We start from the raw sequence: 21,099 nt of genomic DNA, 5'->3' as shown, positions 1-21,099 counted from the left end.
AAAGTAACTCTTGTTTATTTTTATCCCAAAAAGTTACAATCCATTGAATAAAAAATTCTCTGTGCCGAATAATTATTAGACATGTGTAATTTATATTTAAATTGCAAAATAAATTAAAACTAGGAGGAATCAAAATCTCAAAGTTACCATGTAAAGGACTCAATTAATGCAATATATAATACAAAAATATAAAGCAAAAAGTGAGCTAAACAGGGGTGGGTATCTTAAAAAAAATAAGCAAATGCAATCATATATAAAACTCAATTATAAGCACAGTAAAAAAAATAAGTAATTTACATATATCACTTGTTGAATTCCTATTAAAATAATTCAATCAAATTAAAAAATAATAAATTATATTTATAATATTAATGGATCTTACGAGAGCTTAAAATCATCAACATTTCAGAACTCCTTAACTTTTTACAGTTGATTTCTTTTTTTGAGAATTGAAAAAGCAGCGCACAGCAACCTGTTGTGCTTCTTCTGGCAAATTCTTTATCACACTTAACAAATGCTGATATGCTTGGTCATCATCTTCAATGAAATTTGTTTCCATAGCACTTGATTCTATAGACTTTTCATATTCATCAATAAAGATCATATCATCTAAGTCATCATTTTCATCTTCAAGCTTACTTATAAGCAAAGATGTGAGTGATTGAAAATCTAGCCTATCTTCTCTTGTCTCAGCTCTTTCACAATTAACCTCACGACTTTTACATTTGTCATTTATTATAGCATATTTCTCTGATTCTATCTGTTCTTTATAGTAGTCTTTTTTCATATTAGAGTCTAACATATGATGGCTTGCAGAGGTTTCATTCTTTCCTTTCTCTTTGGTATTCAAGTTTATAGTTTGGAATTCTTTAAGAAAATTTGTTGAGACATTTTTGTAATTATTTTTCCATTCATCTTTGTACTTAGAATCTTGGGCACTTGAAAAAACTAAATAACTATCCTTTGTATTTATTGCAATACTTGTTCTTAAAACACTGTTATATAAACTATCACTCCAGAGGTAATTTTTTCTTTCAGTGCTCTCACCTGAATTTGGATTTTTATTCTTAACTAATTTGAATTTGTTTGATTTTATTCTTTTCTTATAAAAATAATCATCTTCTACATCTCCATAGATTTCGATCTTGGCACGAATATGCTCTTCCTCTTCAATGTACTCGCAATAGGCCTTAGCACATCTTGGACAATCTTCCACTTCAACATACTTTCTCCCACAGTTACTGCAAAATATGTTTCTTTTTTTCACATAACAGTTCTCAAGTTTATGATTCATATGCCAACAGTTGAAGCATGCTTTGATCTGAGGAGGATCAATTTTTGAATCAAAAGGTACTGGAGCTAAATTTTGAAGAAATCTGCCTGACAGCACAAGTCTTTTATTTGAACTTTTGTTGTTGCTGTTGCCATTAATACTTGATGACACACTGATTTTTCTGCTTGCATAAGATGAGAAGCTTTTATCAACTTCATAAATAACTTTGCTGACTGTGTGCTGTAGCGGATGATCAATCTCGCCTGGATTGTAGAACTGGCAGAAATTAGTTCCTGGACACTGTTAAAAATAAATCAATTGTTAAAAATATCGAGGTTAAGGCCTTATAATAAATATGCTAATCTCATGTAAATGAAGACAATTATTTGATCAATCAATTAATAACATGACATGATTTTTATTGTTTAATATTAATTTTTTTAATATTTATCGTTACAATTTTTTTATTACTAATTTAAGCTTTACCAATTCCGCAAAAAATTCATACTTATTGGCATACTAAGAGCCTAATTATAATAAAAAATAACTTGTATAGATTCATCAGTAGCGAATCGAAAAACTATGAGATTAAAACAGAAAATAAAAATAAAAATATCTTTATCATCGCAAATGTTCTACAATAATATAAATCATGACAAACTTGAATAAACCTCTTTCATTTTTTATTAAATGAAAAATTTGTTAAGTATTACGCATATGTAATTGGAAAGTTCAAACACTTACTGGAATGATGCAGTGACTAATCCAAGATCTTTGATGCATTTTTGTCTCTTGAAATATTGGAAATAAACACCGTGTGTTTGTGACTATGTATATCCAACGCTACGCAGCCATCACTGGCTACACAAAAAGTGCATGGATGGAAAAGAAAAAAAAAGAACCGACTGGCCTTCAATTTGCTTTAGCACCGCATTCCGAATGTATGTTTGTATAAATAATATATAATAGTACCACGTTTCTAACACATAAGTCGTGTCAATATATCATGCATATAGAAAAAATGAATTATAGAAAAAAATGACAAACAAAAAAAAGGTAAATGTTAATACAGAAAGCGATTGTTCTTAGGCCCTCGCCACATATGCGTATACGCGCGCGTACGAGGGTGTACAAACGCGTACAAATCGCTAAAAATTTTGATAGTGCCAACAACAGAAAGTTACTACTATTCCTCGCATACCCCAAACGAACACACTTACTCCCGGAACAAACGTATCATAACGCTATATTATTGAAGGGAACGTTTGTTCCAGGAGTAAGTGTGTTCGTTTGGGGCATGCGAGGAATAGTAGTAACTTTCTGTTGTTGGCACTATCAAAATTTTTAGCGATTTGTACGCGTTTGTACGCCCTCGTACGCGCGCATATGCGCATATGTGGCGAGGGCTTTAATCTCAAAGTTTACAAATAAATTAACTTTTTTCAAACGATAGTATTGAACTTCTACTTGATAAATAACCATCGATGAATTTTCTAATTTTGGATAATAAAAAATTATATACGATAAATATGACATTTTCGTTGTAACAAGGTATACGAATGAGTGTAAGGGCTGCCGACGAATGGAATCTTTTTTGAAATGTTAATTATAATCATACACTTAAAAAACGTAGTTCGCCTAATATATTTTATGTAATTATAAATTATAATCATAAAAGGTCAAAATTACTACATAAGTACGCGCCGCATCATATATCAAATACGGACTAGATTGGGGATGGTTTTAGAGGATTTTATTGTTACAGCGAACGACCTTTAGTATATACATAACTATAACATATGTTAGAGGCAAGAAATTATATTAGATACTTTAAATTTTATTTTTAGTATTTTCATTTACCTCCAACATTGCAAACTTTGATCAAACTCAACTGTGTGTGCAGAGATATAACCAGTTAATTAAATAAAAATACTACAAGTACATACAAACAAATTAGTAGTATAATTGGTTTACTGAAGTGTACAACCTTAATTAACTTTATAATTATATAAGTCAAGTATATAAATATATATTCAAAGTAAAGTTCAAAATATATATTAAATGATAGATCGAACAATTATAGACAAACAAAGACGGATGAATATAAACATACTTTATAAAGAGCCTCTGCCTTTCCTACTTATTAACGGCAAGAAAGAGAAACAGCATGCCATTAATTGGATTGTGCGGATAGCGCTGGTCTGAAATTCGAATGACTACTCTGTTGTCAAACTGAGCCTTCTTGAAGAATGGCTTGGCGAATGATCGATTTTGTAAAATTTAATTTAATTTTATAATTAAGAAAATTAAAGTACAAGATAATAATTAAAATTAATATTAAAAACAAAATATTTCGCACAAAAAATCGTTCCATTATTAAAAATAGTTCATTACAAATCTTAACTTTTTGGATAAATCAAAGAAACAATAACAAAAAGAGATGTTTCAATTTGTTACTTTTATTACTACGTACGTGTTTTATAAAACACTAGTTTTATAAATTGTATGATATATAAAAATAGGAATCCATGTATTTTTAAATATAAGGTAAGGTAAAATAATTCATTTAAATTCTTTATTGACAGGTAATTTTTCTATTAATACAATTGATACCCACATAGATTTTGTTATATCAAATTATATACATCTCATTCTAAGTACTAAAGTTTAAAAGCTCTTATCAATATAAAAAGTAAAAATAATGGAAGTATGAAATAAAAAAAACTTATTTTAGCATATTAAATAATCAAGTTTTTAAATTGTTTTTCAACTATGCAATATTCATATAAAAAAACTAATTCTTCAATGCTTTTAAATATAATTATTTTAAAGAAAGGTATATATTTAAAAAAACTGAGATATACAAATGATTAAAAATAATGATGAATTAATATCACTGCAACCCACATAATAATAAAAATATTTTTTTCCTCACAAATTTGTGAAAATTGATATAAAAACCATACATTCCATATTTAGTACATTTCATATTTACATAGCTTAATATGTATATACTTTCAATTAAAATCAATAAATGGTATAAAAAATCTGCACAAAATAATAAAATGTCATAAAACTGTTTTACAAGTATATGCAAGATCTTTCCTTATTGTTTAATCAATAAGATCCTGACAACTAAAGTAACAAATAAATTAAAATTTGAATAAAAAAATTAATAAATATTTGAGTAAAAATAGTAAATAAAATGTGGAATAAAAAATAAAAATAATATTAAATCTTACAATGAAGTAGATCACATTTTCTAGTAAATCATGGTCTATTCTGCATTTGGTCCTTGTAGGATTGCTCTTTCTGCTGGGATATGAAATGGAATACAGCAACATTTTGTATTTGAATTGGTAAGTGCTTCAAAGTATCTAGTAGATTGAGAAAGTCTTGAACAGTTTGGCCTGCAAATGGAAGGGTTTCTGATCTTTCATTTTCATCAACAATCATGTACTCATAGTCATCAATATCTTCATCGTTTGAGAGATATGCTTCATCTGATTGACTGCCAACTGAATTCTCTAGTGAGTTTACTTTATAAAAATTTTTGTCATAGCTTTGTTTAGCCAATAGATCATCTATTTTTTCGTTTTCAATAAAAGAAAACAATTGATTTGATTCAGAATCACTATTTGCATAGAAACTGTCGTAAAATTGTGATTTTCCTTCATTGTTTGGAATCTCTGTTATAAAAGTGTTTGTACAATCATCTTCATTTTCGATAGTACTATCCAGTGATTTGTATTCTTCAGCAAAGCTTGCTTGAAAACTTTCATAATCATCATCAAAGTCTGTCCAATATTCTTCATCTACTCTATTATTATTTACAGTTGTTATATGATTATCAATTTCAGATTCTTCACAGAAACTAGTTTGAAGACTTTTGTATGCTTCTGAATCACTCCATTCTTCTTTCTGGTCCTGTATATTCTTATTTTGAAGAATATTGAAATTCTGTTTTTTAATTTCTAATACGTAGCTTTTTTCAGATTTTTCTACTATTTCACCATTCTGATCCATTGAGTTGTTCTGATTTACTAAATTTTCTTTTCTATTAGAGATAAAATTAGTAGTCTTACAAATTCCAATTGATTTTTCCTTACTGTCAGTTTCAAATACAATTTCATCAACTAATTTTGATTTACTATTAATAATTAGATTTGTAGTTTTAATATTTACAGCAGATTCTTCTTCAGAATTTTTGAGAGTTTCTTCAGTATGATACTCTGCTCTATTATTCTCTGAAGTATTAAAACTCTTGAATTCATTATCTGTTTCCAAGTTCTGAGAAAAACAATTGTTATCATTTTTTTCAAAACAATCCCAAGCTGCAACTTTGTTTACTCTTACTTTTGAATCAATGTAATTTGTACTTTCGGTTTTATAATTATGCTCTCCCCATGAATACGAATAGCTAACAAATTCACAATCAGACCAGTTATCATCTTTGTACTTTGCTACCTCTGCTTTTGTTGTATTCAATGAATATAGTTTATTGCTCTTCTTCATCAGATTTGCACGTGGACTCTGGTAGTTATCCCAATCATCATTCTGGTATTCTGTTTCTCTCTTTTGCAAAGTATCTGAAAAACTTATATCAGGACTATGATCATCTACATAATCATCCCAGTATTCATTGTATTTTTCTTTTGTAATATTCAAATGAACATCGTCTATTGGGTTATTAACTTTTATACTACTAATGTATACATTACATTGTGTGTTAAGTTGATTTGAGTAATCTATATATGCTCTGGCACATCTTGGACACTCTTTGATGATAACTCCTCTACGGCCACAGTTAATACAGTACTTGTGAATCTTAATTTTAGGACAATCATTGTGCTTGTGATCAGGGCGCCAACAGTTGAAACAAACAAAAGATCGCGGATCGATTTTAGGATTATGTGGCACCAAGTCGAGATTATTGAACAAAGATCCTGTGGTTTTGAATCTCTTCGAAGACGAAGAATAATCGGGCAAAGAAAATAACGAGCCAGTGGTAAGACTAGACGACGATGACGATGAGGACCAAGCAGTGATTCTTTGTTGAGGCATGAGGCAACGATTAATTTGTGATACTGATTTTTTTTTATTGACAGCGTGCTGTTTCGGTGGTTGGCCGACACTACTGCTTTGTTTTGCGGAGACTTCATAGAATTCGTAAGAGCTCTCGTTGTTGTATTTAGCTGGCATATTTTTCGAATGCTGAAAAAACATACTTTCTATGTAAATACGTGAAATACATGGTAGATATTGTTAGTCTAAAGCAAGCATAAGTTTAGTAAAGATATTACAATAATTTATGAATATAATATTCTAAACCGTGAGCAAATACAATGAAAATAACAAATTTTTTTGCTAGTTAATCAATGAATTCAAACACAAATTTTACAGATTGTACTCACAGGAATGGTAAAATGACTAAATGATGATTGGTTCTGCATCTCTTTCAATCTTCAAATGTAGAAAATCGCGCGATTTTGGTAATGAATGAATTCAAGCATTGATCTTGTTATGCCGGAGCCGGACCGGACCGGCCGGCACAAGTGTCGCTTGAAAACTAGCTGCTGCTGCGCAGATTTGATATTTAAAAAGAACAAAGGAGGTGTTATTTTTAGAACAGTACACTAAATGCCTTTTGTACCAGACTCTCCGCTCACTAATATATTATGCGCAGGTTTTGTAAAAGCAGTTACGAATTATAAAAATTCGAAGAATTAAAAAATATGATATTGGAATACTTAATATGATCAATATTTTTCATTGGATTAAACTTTCGTTGTGCTCTATACTTTTAGGTAAGCATATTTGAAATAACGTTAATATTTCCAAAGAATATTCGGTATCGTTCAAAATTTCATTTGATTAAATTATGTTATAATTTATTGATAAAAGAATTATAGTAATTAATATATATGTTATGCGAAGTACAATTATTAACGAATATATAAAGTACTGATTTTAATTTAACTCTTTTTTGTTAAAAAAAATCTTAGAGCTCACCAAATGTTAATAAGTTATAATAAAAAATAATTGTCAATGACATTTGATTATATTTGTTACGTAAATTAGCCTCCAATATATTATTATAATATAGTTTATATACATATAAGTTCATCATTTAATACATTTAGTAAGTTGGATGATAAATATAACCAATTATGATTTTGACTAAATAAATAAAATTACTTATTGAAGTAAAAAATAAATTTAGTTCCATTCTGCTCCACTTTGGTTTATTAGTGCTTGACGTTCCTTCATAAGCTGCTCTTTACCAATTCTGTCTGCGTTTCTTTTTCGAAAAGTGTCTTATTGCGGCCATTAATTTAATGTATTCGCTGTTAAAATCTTCAGCCGATTTACCAGCTGGTATCAATTTCTTGTTCATTCATTATATTTTACTTCGTATTCGTACGAATCATTATATTCTTTGCGGCACTTTGCCAAACTAACGATACCTCTTTTACCGCAATTCAAACAGCAAACGTAATTTTTCGGCATGGTACATTCTTTGTTACGATGTAATCCTTTCTGTCGGCAGTTAGAACAAGCGTATGAATGTGCATCGACATTCGGATCGTATGGTACAGACTCGATGGATCAGAAAATAACACTTATTACTATCGTATTTGTAGTTTTGTTGTTGTTCTTTGTATAAGCCGTTGAAGTGCTGGACATGCGCCGATTTACCCTTTGCCCACGGCTTGAATGAACATTGATTGATTGCTTGATTGCTAAACTCGTGTTGACTTTTTAATTGCTCGTTGCTCAAGGTACAACTGAATTGAGCTCAAATTGCACCTCAAGTTGCAGCTGTGCCTGATTGCTGTGGAATAGTTTTTTCTTAATTTATTGTTGAATTTATAAATTCATTCGATTTTTCAAATACTAATTTACGCATTACAACGTTGATACAATAAACACGACAAATATTAATGTTGCAAAGAAAAATAAAAAAAAAGGTTTATTTTTAAATGATTCAAGAACACTGATACATACGGAACAGTAATATTTTACATTTTTAACAATATATTTTTAAAGAACTTATTTTCAATACGTTATTATTCGATTAATGTTTTTGAAATTCATTTCGCAAAAACTAAAAATAAACAATTTGATAAACGTACCGATACGTGTATACGATTTATTATGGTCGTGAGTTTTTGTAACTTTTCGTTACTTCGTCGGACTTCGTCATCGCTCATCGTGACGATCGCACATAAAAATAGTAAGTGAACACTTGCTGATAATTAATCTTACCATTACATTCTGCGATCAGTTTTAGCAATTGGTCACAGTACTTTTACATTGAAGAATAAGTTAATATACTGAATATTAATAAACGATATAGATTTTCAAATTTAAATGCAGATCAAGTGACTAATGATATAGCTGCAGGACGTGACGTGTTGTCTAGAGTCGACCGCAGACTAAAATAAATTAGCACGCAGCAAACGATTTTGTTTTATCGCCGAGATATGGCACGAAATTACTCCACGGCCATATTAGTTTACACAGAAGCGAAGTAGCTTTTTAATCGCCTTACGTCTTGAAATTTATATACTTAGTCGAAAGAATTAGAAGCTAAGAAGTTTTTCGAATGAAATTATAGTCGTCTGTGTTCATAATTTTTTGTATACGAAATAGCTTTGATAAATTAAAACGATGAAATTAGAGGATTACACCAACTGCATTTTATACTTGATTCGTATTGAAAAAAACAATTATGCCTTTTGAACTTCACAAACTACGGCATCATGTATTTATTATTGAAATAAATTAACAACTGATTCCTAAAAGTTAATTATGAGGGCAGAAGCGGTAAAAAAAAAATAATGAAAATAACGCTTAATCACAAAATCTAATATTTTAACGTAAAAATAAATGTACAATGAGATTCATAAATTGTCAGATTATTCTATAAATATTTCAGGGAATGTAAAAAATAGCAGTACGAAAACAATGTTTCGAGTTTGCTTACTATAGCAGTGTAGTAGAATATAATCGCTATAATCGCTGAAACTTGCAATAATTATATATGTGGAATTGTAGTTAGATGTATGTGTGCGCGATAAAGTAAAAGGTATGAGTCCTTGAGCAAGAAAGAGTTAGGCGTAAAACTACCGAGCAAAGAAGTGGAAAGTGCGAGGAAGGGCCTCAAACGGCCTTAGCGTCAGTCCAAAGGGAGATCCTGCTGTGTAACGACAGCACGTCCCTTACCTAGTTTGTTGTCTAAGCGTTAGAGTTTTAGTTACAGGTGTATTAGTTAGGAATAATAATTTTGGTTATCGATTAACTGTGCTTCGTATTTATCAATTGCAACTTCTAATACCCTCATCTTATTAAATTATCCTACATATATTCTACCTTTTCTTAGCACTTTTGAATTGAAAAATAGTATAGATGATTTAAAAATATGTAATTATTTTGATATAATAGTAGAGAAGTGGATGAATAAGATAAAAAATAATTAAATAATGAGCGCGAGATGAAATAAAGCCTCAAGGCATATAAATAACTTATATATGGACATAGGTAAATAAATATATAAAGACGTGAATAATTATAGATATTATATATTATATTCAATATTCAAAAGCAATACTTAAGTAGTGCATCACAATACATTTTTTAAATAAATAAGCTTATACTTTTCAATAATAAGATATAGATTCAATACTAACTTCATAAAATATTGACATGTAATAGGTGCATATAAATTAATTTTTTCTTAAATAATAAAAAAAACTATAGTCTAAATTACACTCTTATATTATACTTATTGTGGCATAAATATATCAAGCATGTTGTAATACTTGTTTGTAAATAAATAACTGTAATTAGTAATGGTATGCAATAAGAAAAACAATATTTTTCTAGAAAAATATTAGAAGTATTATTTTCAATATTTTCCAATATTAGTATTATTACTATTAATACATGAAACTTCATTATGCCATTTACTTTTAGACATATTTGAACACAACATGTTTAATTAATGTAACTAAATACTTTAGCTCATTCTGGTAGGTTCTCATAAGTAAAAAAAGATAAATGATTAACCTAGTTGTAAAAAAACCAGAGTCTCTTTCATTTCGTGTTTATTATAACTCTCCACTACTGTAAAAAATCCTCAACCACTTAATTTTAAGTTTCAATTGATAAATTCATCACTAAATCAATCAAATTGATAAAATACTGCATAGTACTATACTCATTTCCTTTTCTAATAAACTAGTTTCTTCATTATCGAAAATAATTTCAAAAAAATCTTCATTATCTTCATTGTAGTCACCTTCGTCACTGCTGATAAAATTAAGCATTGTATGGTGACCATTTACGGGAATTCTGAAAAACATGCTTATTTTTTTTTCATAAAAAAGATTGCATCGAAACTTTTTATAGTTGATAAATTATAATTGTGTATGAAAATTTGTAGATCTTATTGTTTTTGAGTAAATAAAGTAAAAAATCTCTCACAATAAATTAACTTTATACTGCTCATCATATTATCTGGTATTGTTGATTATAGAACTTTTCACTAAGTTTGGAAAGAAAAATCATTGTATTTGTCCCTTCAGCTGAATTTTATGGAGGAGATAAAATTGGCTATTTGACATTATTAATCAAAGGAAAAAACTTGTCTAATTAAGTATTCTAGGAGAATAACTATGTATAAGTAATGTTCATAACAGGCATTATTTCCTTAGTTTTATCCAATGGAATAAACATTTCCAAAGATAAAATAAAATAATTTTTAATTTCACTACTAGTCTGTACTTTAGTCTCACGATTTGACTTTATTAGTTTAAATTATAATGTTCATCGAGTATTTTATTTGATTGAAATGCGATTGGAGTTACTTCTTGTTATCGACTGATAATATCGTAGTATTGTTATATACGTTTAATATTCTGTCGTCTATATAGACTGAACGCAATTATACCTTTTTATTTATATAAATCGCATAAATCGTAATAAATTGCAGCTGTTAAGATTTGCAAAAACAATATCGAATGAATATAAAAACGCAGTGAACTTGATGAATTAAAACAATAACTGTAAATAACTTCAAGCTCTACCGCTAATATTCATAAATCGCTGAACAAGAAATACTTATTATGCCTTCCCTCGTCAAATGATTTCAATAAACGTAAGATAGTTGTTAGTCAATAACAAAAGATCGACAAATTTTTATATTTAAATTACAATTTATCAACTATACAGAATTTTAATACAATCTAATTTATGGAAAAACGATTTAAAAGATAAGAATATTTTCCAGAATTTACGTAAATGGTCTAACATGCAATGCTTTATTTTAATAATTTTCTGTAGAAATGACTGCGTGAAACGCTAAGTAATTAATTAGTTATAATCTTGATTTCAAAATTAAACACATTCTAAATCTTTTTCTTTTTAGTCCCATACTTTTACATTTAGGCTAACCATTAGAGGAGAGATAGAACGAATTTTTTGCGGCTCAATACGCTATGGGTATAATTGGAAGGTTTTAAATGAATATAGTACAAGATAAATAAATAACTAACTGTCTGATGTAAGAGATAGTTTCCTCTGACAATAAGATATTAAATTTCCGTTATTGAAAGCGTAAGTCAAAGCAAGGTAAGAAACTTATAATCATAACACGACTACGCGTTATACAACTTTTAGTAGCAAAGTAAGGTATAAGCATGATAAATCGCATAAATTAAGTTTAGATTCTGTAAGTGCTATTACTTGCATTATTGTTATATTCTAGCTCGAGATCCCTTCTCACGTGTATCCTTATAAAATTGCGAAATAATTAATGAATCTTTACATAAATTATTTGAAAATGCATTGCAACACCTCCAAATATGAAGTAGCACTTAATCATGGACAAAACTGTTACTTGCGAAAATATCATCAGCTCAATATGAATTAATAAAATGTTTATAAAAACGCCTGATGAGATGTGTAAGAGGACGAATAGATTGGTTAATTAGATCTGTCCCGAGAAAAAATTATTTTTCTTGTCAAGACGTACTTCTGTAGTATACATAATAATCAATTGCAAAATCGACTAATTATCCTAGCTAATTAATTTAATTCTGTTTAATATACTGAAGTTTAATTTATTTCATTGGCGCGGAATTGTTTATTTTTAACTTTTACGCTACTGTTGAAAATGTTTGATTTTTTCTTATGAATTAAATTACCAAGAGATTATCGACTTCATTTGAAATTATTAACTTTATGATACGTATTTAATAAAAACTCATTAAGGTTATATTTACTTTGTGATGCAATAGTCGATGTCCTCGAGATCGATAACAATTTTAAAATTTATCGTCAATGTATCTGCATATTTGATTTATGTTTTGTTTAACAGCTATATGCACACTTCAATTATATCTGTTTATTTTCTATTAACATGTTATGTCTGGTTTGAAAAGAAATGTTTTTGGAAAAAAAAATTGTTACTAAGTTAGAGTCATTGCTATCTTTTAATATTACATATATCCTACTTGTTTGATTACATGCAATTTTTAATTTGAAAGTAGTTTAGCAAAATTACTTACAAAATACATTAAAAAGGAGAAATAATAACTAAAATTGTTTTTATCATAACAATACAATACTTATTAAGTAACAGAAATAGTCGATGTAAGATATAATAATTAAATATCACCATCTTGCGCTTCATTCTATTCTGCAATTCTTTTGTGGAAATACTATTACGAGTCTTAAATTTTGATTCAAGTTAGAGTAAAGAATACAACAATATTGAGCAAATTAGAATAGTAATATCTTAAAAACTTTCCCATAACATTTGTAACATACGTTTTTCTAAAACATCAATGATTTATCAGTTAATAAATAGCAATTATTAACGATAGAATTAAATACTTAGTAAATTAATATCCAAATAAATAATAAATATTATGAATAATCAAATATGTTAAAAATGTTATATATAATTCACTAATCAATTGTGAGACTTTATGTATACTTAAAGATTAAAAATTATCGTTATTCGTTACTTATTTTGCCTAACTTTAATCTTTATTTCTCTTCTGAGTATATTAAATAACCAAATTCTAGTAAGACATTAATTAATTTTTGGGAATTGTTTACAAAACATGAATGAAATTACCGTTACATAATACTATTGATTGACTGAACTATTGCAATAATTAATCATCGAAGTTTTGAAAGATTAGAAACAAAAATTGATTAATTTATGTGTTCAGAACAATTGAATATTCTACTAAACTCTTCAATAAATAAATAAATTTTTCATATAATAACAAAGACTACATTCAATTCCACATAGGAAATATCTAAACTTTTTAATTATTGTGATCGCATTGCTCACTTAGATTCTTATCGTGAAAAAATTGATTCCCAATCTAAAAAAATTATATAATAGTATGCTTAAATTTAGGGGGGGATTTAGACATGTGCAACAATTCATCATTTTCCTCTAAACAATATGCTCTAATATAAATGTGATGCTTGAATAAATAAATAAGGCTTGCCTCAATTATTAACTAATTTACCGTTGTCATCTTTTAATGTATTTGTATTTATTATGCTCATTTGATTCATATGCCCTGGTATTTTCTTTGATTTTATCCGTAGTAACATTGTTGAAAGTGCTCGTTTTCCCATGTGAGATTTAATATTTCTTTAATATCCTGTTTAAATCATCATAATATTTTTATTTTACGAGAGAACGTAATAACAGATTTTAAACAGTTTAATAAAATGGATATCACTTTACAAATAGTACACTTATTCAAACTTGATATCTATTTGAAATTTATGACTTCTATTATAATGATTTTCAACATGACAATACGATAAAAGATATTTGAAGTATACTAATTTTACGCATCGCTTTACAAACAATCCATCTATATATAATAATCATGCAAATAATTTTTGCTTTCAACAAGTTGTTACAATTTTAACAAAATTAGATGATTACTTTAGTTGTTACATTGAGATACTTCATAAACCTATAAAAAGTAAAATTCATGCTAGACATAAAGTTATAAATGATAAATTAATACCGTAGATGGTATACATCAACTTAGTACAATTTAATAGCAATTATAATAAAGCAATTGGAGATTCACAATGTCGAAGATAAGAGTTTTCTTTCAAACGAAATTCACTTTAATTGATAGCAATGTCTTATTAACTTTACTTGCAATCACATATTTCCAGTAATTGGCATTTGTTAAGTATTTTTTTCCTTTTTCTCATTCAACAATACGCGCCTTTTTCTAACAAACTGTAATGCAACGCTGCTCTGAGTGTCAATTGGAAGGTATTTAACAGCATCCATCAGGTTCAAAAACGCTTGAACTCCCTCGCTAGGAGGTCGATCCAGCTGAGGTTTTTCATTCTCGTCTACGATGATTTGGTCTAAATCTTCATCCTCTTCATCCGATAGATATTCTTCACCGATTCCACTGCTTACTGTGCTTTTTGTACCATTTATTGAATCGGTTAAGTCGGTTATTTCCACGCGCTGTTTAGGAGATGTTGATGACTTAATGTCATCTACGCTTTGTATGACTATATCTCTAAGAGCTTTAAAGTATAAATTGTAAGGGCTTGGTACAGACTTTTTGACTGAATAGTGAGTTGGGCGAATCAATAAATTTGATGTTTCATCATCAGCTCCACAAATTGCTAAACGATTTTTTGTCTAAAATATTTAAAGATTATTAAAAAAACTGAATGATTATTTTTATAGTTAAAAATAGATGAGGCTTCTTTTTTAATAACATTTTTTTAAAATAGCATGCTATAGGATCAATTGAATAATTATTGAAACTGAGATAAACTGAAATAGCATATTATTTTTTTAATTCATTTCTTTTCTTATGCAGTCAATAATGAATTGAAATTTAGAAAATTAATGAAGATTTTGATAAACAGTGGGCACCAAAGCTTTCATACACCATGCGCATTGACGTATTTTAGTTTTGTATCTATTTTCTATTCGCATAAGTGTAAAGTTATAGTTTATACTTTTTACATTTATATTTCTCCTTTTCGCATTTTTCTTTCTCGCATGTTTGTAACGTGTTACAGTTTTGTTGTTGATTAGGTTCCCTCCATAACCCGCTATAGCGAATTTTGTTCCAAAATTTGCAAAAAACTTCGAAAAATTACTTGCTTACTGTTTAATATTTTGCCACGAACGACCAAAGGGCAGCTAAAGGTTCAAAACGTTATTGCGCTTGGTGTACGAAGAATTTTGACGCCCGCAGTACAATTTTAAATTAATAGAAGTTGTTACTATTTTGATTTCAAAATGCTACCTTTAAAAATAATCGCGGGAGTATACGATTTTACTACAAATTAAAAAAATTATGCAATATACCGACCTTAGTTTTCGCTGTATCAAAACCAAGAGTTCTGTCCCTTTTTTTCTTGTAACTCGGATATGCATGGCCACAACGGGGGCAGGTGTATACTCGTACGCCACTTCGTCCACAGTTGAAACAATAGTCGCCATTTCGAAAATTGTCACATAATTTAGATTTGGGATGTCGAGGTTCCAAGCAATTGATACAATTACCAGCAGGTACATCCACCTCGATGTCAAAGGGAATCGACTCCACGTCGTGGAAATGATTCAGGTACACTTGAAACTGATTTTATAACCATATTGATTATATATTATAATATATTAGGTAATGTTATTTATTTAACTCTAAACAAAAAGATATTGCAAAAAACGCAAGATTGTTAAATAAGCGCTTACTTCAAACGGCAAAATCTGCTTGACTTCTTCATAACCATGGCTAGATTTGTGACATCCAAATTTCATTTTTTGCATGCCAATAAACTCCAAATAAGACGAAGCACACCTTGGACAGTCGTTTGTTATCACACCTTTACGTCCACAGTTTTGACAGAAGTGTTGGAGCTTTGGCTGGGTGCACTCCACATGAGCGTGGCCGCTTTCCCAACAGTTGAAGCAGACGTATGGACCAGGATCGACGACAGGATCGAAAGGAATTGAAGCGAGGTTACCAAAAGTCAAGCCATCCATAATGACAAAGAAACTTTTAGGCCTGTGATTGATGCTTGACTCCACCACCTTCATAAAGTTTTGAGGTATCAATGTTTGACATTTTTTATTTGACTTGCAGAATTTGCAAGTACCACAACCGGCAGAACTCGAGCTCGTTGATGACTGCATGATATACCTGAAAAAATCAAAACTTTCAGTCTTCAATTTAAATCTGACAGCTTTATTGCAAAGATAATTTTTCGTTGATGTACATATTCTTAATAATTAAGCTTTGTTATAACAACGAAAATAAATTCTAATATGATCGTTATTCTTACAATAGAGTCCCCAAGATTTTTATTATCTTGAAGGTTGTATGAAAAAGCGTTGAGTTTAATCAATGAATTAATAATATTAACTTTATATTTATAATGAATACTAATATACGGCAAACGAAAGCTGCAAAATGGTTCAATATTATCAAAATAGTAAACAGCTGTCGAAAGTCTAATTCCAAATACCCAAATTCCAATCTTCTAAATTTCCAATCAAAATTATACCGTGCATATATGTACGGTGCATGTACAGCATACGACCAGCACACCAACAGCTATATTGAATTGGAAAAGTTCGCATCAGCGCCTCTATTACTCAGTGACACAAACAGTGAAAGTAGGCTGCAGTCTGCTTCGCCGTAAGATTAACATATGTAAGCTTTTTGATTGTTGCGTTTGATTGTAACGTAATCATAAATTAAAATTTTATGCTATCAGCAAATATCACTTCGATATTTCTCATTTTGTAAAACTTTGAAAATACAAAATACATGATTCAATTTATGTAAGATGCGGCTTATTAAAATTTGCATTTAACTATATCAAAAATTAGTTTGTTTTTTTTAATTTGAGAATATCATCTATAATTATCATCAATGTTGATTATAAATTGTTGGTTGATTTACTTATTCCAAAAATGCCGTCAATTCAATAATTAAATTATTTATTGTGTAAGTTCATATTATTTTGAGGTTAAGAATACTCGTATAAATTACTTAATCATTAGAATAATAATGTTCTGACAAGTATTTATCCAGCAAACAATATCATCAATATTTTCAATCATTACAAAGGATGTCACTTTCAAATCCACAAAATAAAAATGATATTTTATACGTGTTGAGTGCCAATTTTGATAAAACATTTTACATAAACTAAAGCATAATTTGATCCTTAAAATTTGTACAAAATAATAAATATCAAAATGATATTTGCTGCTGCCATAGAATTGGCTTGTAATTACGGAACAATTAAATATAGCGATAACAAAACTTACGTATATTTAAAGAAAATCTTTCGGTGGAGCAAACTGCCGCCTATAGCCCTATACCCTTTGCTCTATATTCTCACCGCGAACGCTTTCACAGCTTGAAGTTTGAGAAGGCCGTTTTGACTCTTGAATCTTGAGAATCTTGAGATTCTTGAGGCTTTTAAAGACGCTTATACCACTGCCAATAGAGGCGCCAATGGGAACTTTCCCAATCTTTCGAGTTCGATCTCAATTCCCAATAATGTCGCCATCGTGTGTTCAATTTCAAATTCAGAGTACACTGTAAAAAATACTTTCGTATAATAACTATTCAATAGTAAAATTACAACTGATATCTAACTCCGAGTGTAGTACTTTTACTAGTCTCATACTAGTAAAATTATAAATTCTAGTCATTAAAAATTACGTCTTTGATACTAGGTCCATTTTGTATCCAATTCTGAGATTAGTAATTTTCCGACAGCTGAAACCTTGGCTTTTATTGTAAAATCTCGTTGTAAAAGTACTATCTCGACTATAAAAATATTACTACACCAGACTAGTAAGTTTACTAGCTGCTAGCAATTTCACTGCTCTCAGGATAGGTCCGTTTCACGTCCAACTCTCGGACTAGTGATTTTACAAAATTATTTTTTTCAGTTTCAGTGCCAGTTTAAGCAGCTTTCCACGTGCAAAGCGTGCTCAACATACAAAGTTGTTTAGTACAGTGGGGGTGACTTCTCTAGACTGTAGCTCATTATAGTACATTACAGCCCAGCAGCCTGGCTCCCTTGACGCGATATAGTACATTACGATACAAGTGCGGGAAAGTAGAATCTTGTCTCATGTGGCGTTTACGCCCAAGCGAAGCGAGACTTTGCGCACGGAGTATCGAAATAGCACTTGTTACGTTGGAGGATTAATACAGAAAACTTCCATGTAGAGGGCTCTGCACGGTAGTTTTTCGTATTACGGAAGATTTTCAATCATAATCTTATAACCAAACCAAGTGAGGATTTAAAAGCTGCTCGGCCGCTGCGCGGTTTCGGACGCTCCATTGCCCCCTTCTTCAAAACGTTCCTCAACGTAACACAACGTGGTACAGCCCAAGATACGTAAATAACTATAACAGTGCAATATCTAAAAATTTTCAACTTATAAGCAAGCTTTAACGCAAGCAGGGGGCACAACTTAAATATCCATTGGTTGACTCGCTTAGTACTTTTATAATAAATTATTTACTTGTTGCGTGTACATTTACCTAATGGGGGTAAATTAAATTATATTTTTATTTAATTTCCGGTACTTATTTTGCTGGGTAAACATAGTTTCGCGGCATACTCTGCTCGCATAAGTTTATCTCTGCATCTAAGCAGCGCAGTGCAATCGAGAGTCAACGCATCGAGCGCTGTAACCAGTCGTATCGCTCCGCCTCTCGCTTAAATGATCGAGCTTTACCGTGTTCGTTTGATTATCAAGTATTCAAATACTTTTTCAAGAATCGCCCATCCCTAGAAGTTTACCTCTCCTCTGATAAAAAAAAAAACAAAGTCAAGCGTTCTCGAACGTCTAAAGTATACCCAGCTGAAAAAATCACATGATTTCGTGGAAAAACGTGATGTCAAGTGACAAATCACTCCGGAAAAATAATATTCGAAACTACGTGATGAATTCAATTGAATTCGAATTATAGAATCGTTACTCTTTTGTTTATTGATAACCTTCATTGAGTGTAGAGTTAGTGTAAATGACTATCTTTGGGTTCTAAATTTTCGTGACATCACCTTTCGAATATTATTTTTCCGAGATGGTTTGTCACGTGTCATCACGTTTTTCCACGAAATCACGCGATTTTTTTCAGCTTTGGTATATATTCACGATATGCATGAACAATCTGAATAGCACAGAATCTGTTGAGAATGTTTTTAAAACGATAAATTGTAATATCTGTTCATAAGTAAATAGTACAAGACAGAAAATAGAATTAATAAATACAGATATTTTTTTGCAGAAAACGTAAGTTACATTTCGTAAATTATCACGCTCAACTACTACGATTTTCCAAATAATTCACCGGAGACATAGACCTAACGTTTTCGCATGAAATTCCTTCAAACGTGCGCATTTTGGTTCATTTCATAAGTAGAGTTTTGGAGAACGGGTTCGATGTTTTAATCAGACGTCGTTGTTTTCGGAGATGGAGCGTCAGAACGCAGTTTATATTGAATGTGGCTTGGATATGGCAGACACCGAGTGAAAGAGTGCGAGCCCTTCGCAGATTCGAGCAGTAGACCAAACCCATGGCGGTTACCGACGTTGGTGCGCTCGAGCGTGGGCAATCAATTAATCAATTAATACGAAGCACGACATTTCAACACGTAAAAAGCTTACTCTGTAAATTAAAAAAAGGGTGGACAGATATTAAAAAACTTTTTACAAACGTTTCGATGCTTTTGGCTACTTAAAGTGTTACTGGAAAAACATTTTCAAAATGTTTTGAATGCGTTTGAAAACGATAGTTTATTCTGAAAATTAAGAAAAAGATGGACACATCTCAAGTTTTGAAAATGTTTTAAAAATATATTTTTTTACCAAAATCTACAAACGTTTAGAAATTTTCTAAAAAATGTTTCCAAACTGTTTTCAAACCTCAGCTTTCTCCATGCTCCAGCATCGAAAGAAAATCGAACGAGAAAAGTGAAAAGAACCCGGTAAGCCAATAAGAAAATTGCTGCCCATTCTACTCTTCTCAATTCTAAAGGATTAAGAAAGCTATTTTTTCCTTACCAAACCCAAGGTTTAAAAACAGCCGCGCGGCCCGAACGTTCTCGTCGCAATCCTAACTAAAAAGTGGAATATCAAGTGTATAACGCCAAGAAGAAAAAGTAAGTGGAACAAAAAGAAACCCTTCAAGTGTGTTATCTTACCTTTTCTCTTCCTTCCATTATTTATTTAGTTCCACGCTCGCTCGTTTTTTATTGTTTGAGTAATATTTCAACAAAAGTCTAGGATATTACTCTACAATAGTAATGGCGACGTTCTTGAATTTTTAATTTTTTCTTTAGTAGATATTTCGGCAAGGTCCGAGATACTCATTAAGGCCCCGGTCCCATAGGTACACCCAACGTGGATTGAATCGCGACCCCCCCAGTTAGGTTGGTATGAGAATTCCGTCGTTGCATTGAACGAAGAAACCGCGGGAAAATTCAAAAATGAAAATTCGTTTTAAGATACGATAAAAAGCTAAAACGTTACTAATTTGTTTTTAGGTTTGAAATTAATTGTTTGCCAAACAATGAATTTAGATGCATGATTATTTGATTTTAGGTTTTAATTATATAATTTAAGAACGAGCGTTATACTATGGCCGATCTGAAAACCACCGTTACGGATTGAAAGTAGCAGTCAAAATCAAAGCTCGAATAGCAGACCTGAAAAAGCCTGTTTACACGTGTATATGTCTATTTTAAATGTTTCTTCCGAGTTTCTT

At 30.2% G+C, this 21,099-nt stretch overlaps 2 protein-coding genes across 2 annotated transcripts; both read right to left on the bottom strand.

The window, feature by feature from the left end:
* Positions 1 to 129: 129 nt before the first annotated feature.
* Positions 130 to 2,328, bottom strand: LOC131671372 (uncharacterized). Its single transcript, XM_058947746.1, has 2 exons — positions 2,018 to 2,328; positions 130 to 1,573 (listed from the first exon to the last, which is right to left on the bottom strand). Exons 1-2 carry the CDS (start codon positions 2,054 to 2,056, stop codon positions 416 to 418), a joined length of 1,197 nt encoding a protein of 398 aa, XP_058803729.1. The 5' UTR covers positions 2,057 to 2,328; the 3' UTR covers positions 130 to 415.
* Positions 2,329 to 12,763: 10,435 nt separating this feature from the next.
* On the bottom strand, positions 12,764 to 20,434 carry LOC131671344 (uncharacterized). The gene is made up of 4 exons (XM_058947708.1): positions 20,397 to 20,434; positions 16,053 to 16,500; positions 15,673 to 15,939; positions 12,764 to 14,987 (listed from the first exon to the last, which is right to left on the bottom strand). The coding sequence occupies exons 2-4, from the start codon at positions 16,491 to 16,493 to the stop codon at positions 14,514 to 14,516; spliced, it is 1,182 nt and encodes a 393-aa protein (XP_058803691.1). The 5' UTR covers positions 16,494 to 16,500; positions 20,397 to 20,434; the 3' UTR covers positions 12,764 to 14,513.
* Positions 20,435 to 21,099: the final 665 nt, after the last annotated feature.

The sequence above is a fragment of the Phymastichus coffea genome, unplaced genomic scaffold (genome assembly GCF_024137745.1).
Source record: "Phymastichus coffea isolate CEN01 unplaced genomic scaffold, Cenicafe_Pcof_1.1 PCOF00124, whole genome shotgun sequence".
In the NCBI taxonomy this organism is placed as follows: Eukaryota; Metazoa; Arthropoda; class Insecta; order Hymenoptera; family Eulophidae; genus Phymastichus; species Phymastichus coffea.
The sequence above is the reverse complement of the archived record's forward strand: the minus strand, read 5'-3'. Positions and strand labels throughout refer to the sequence as shown.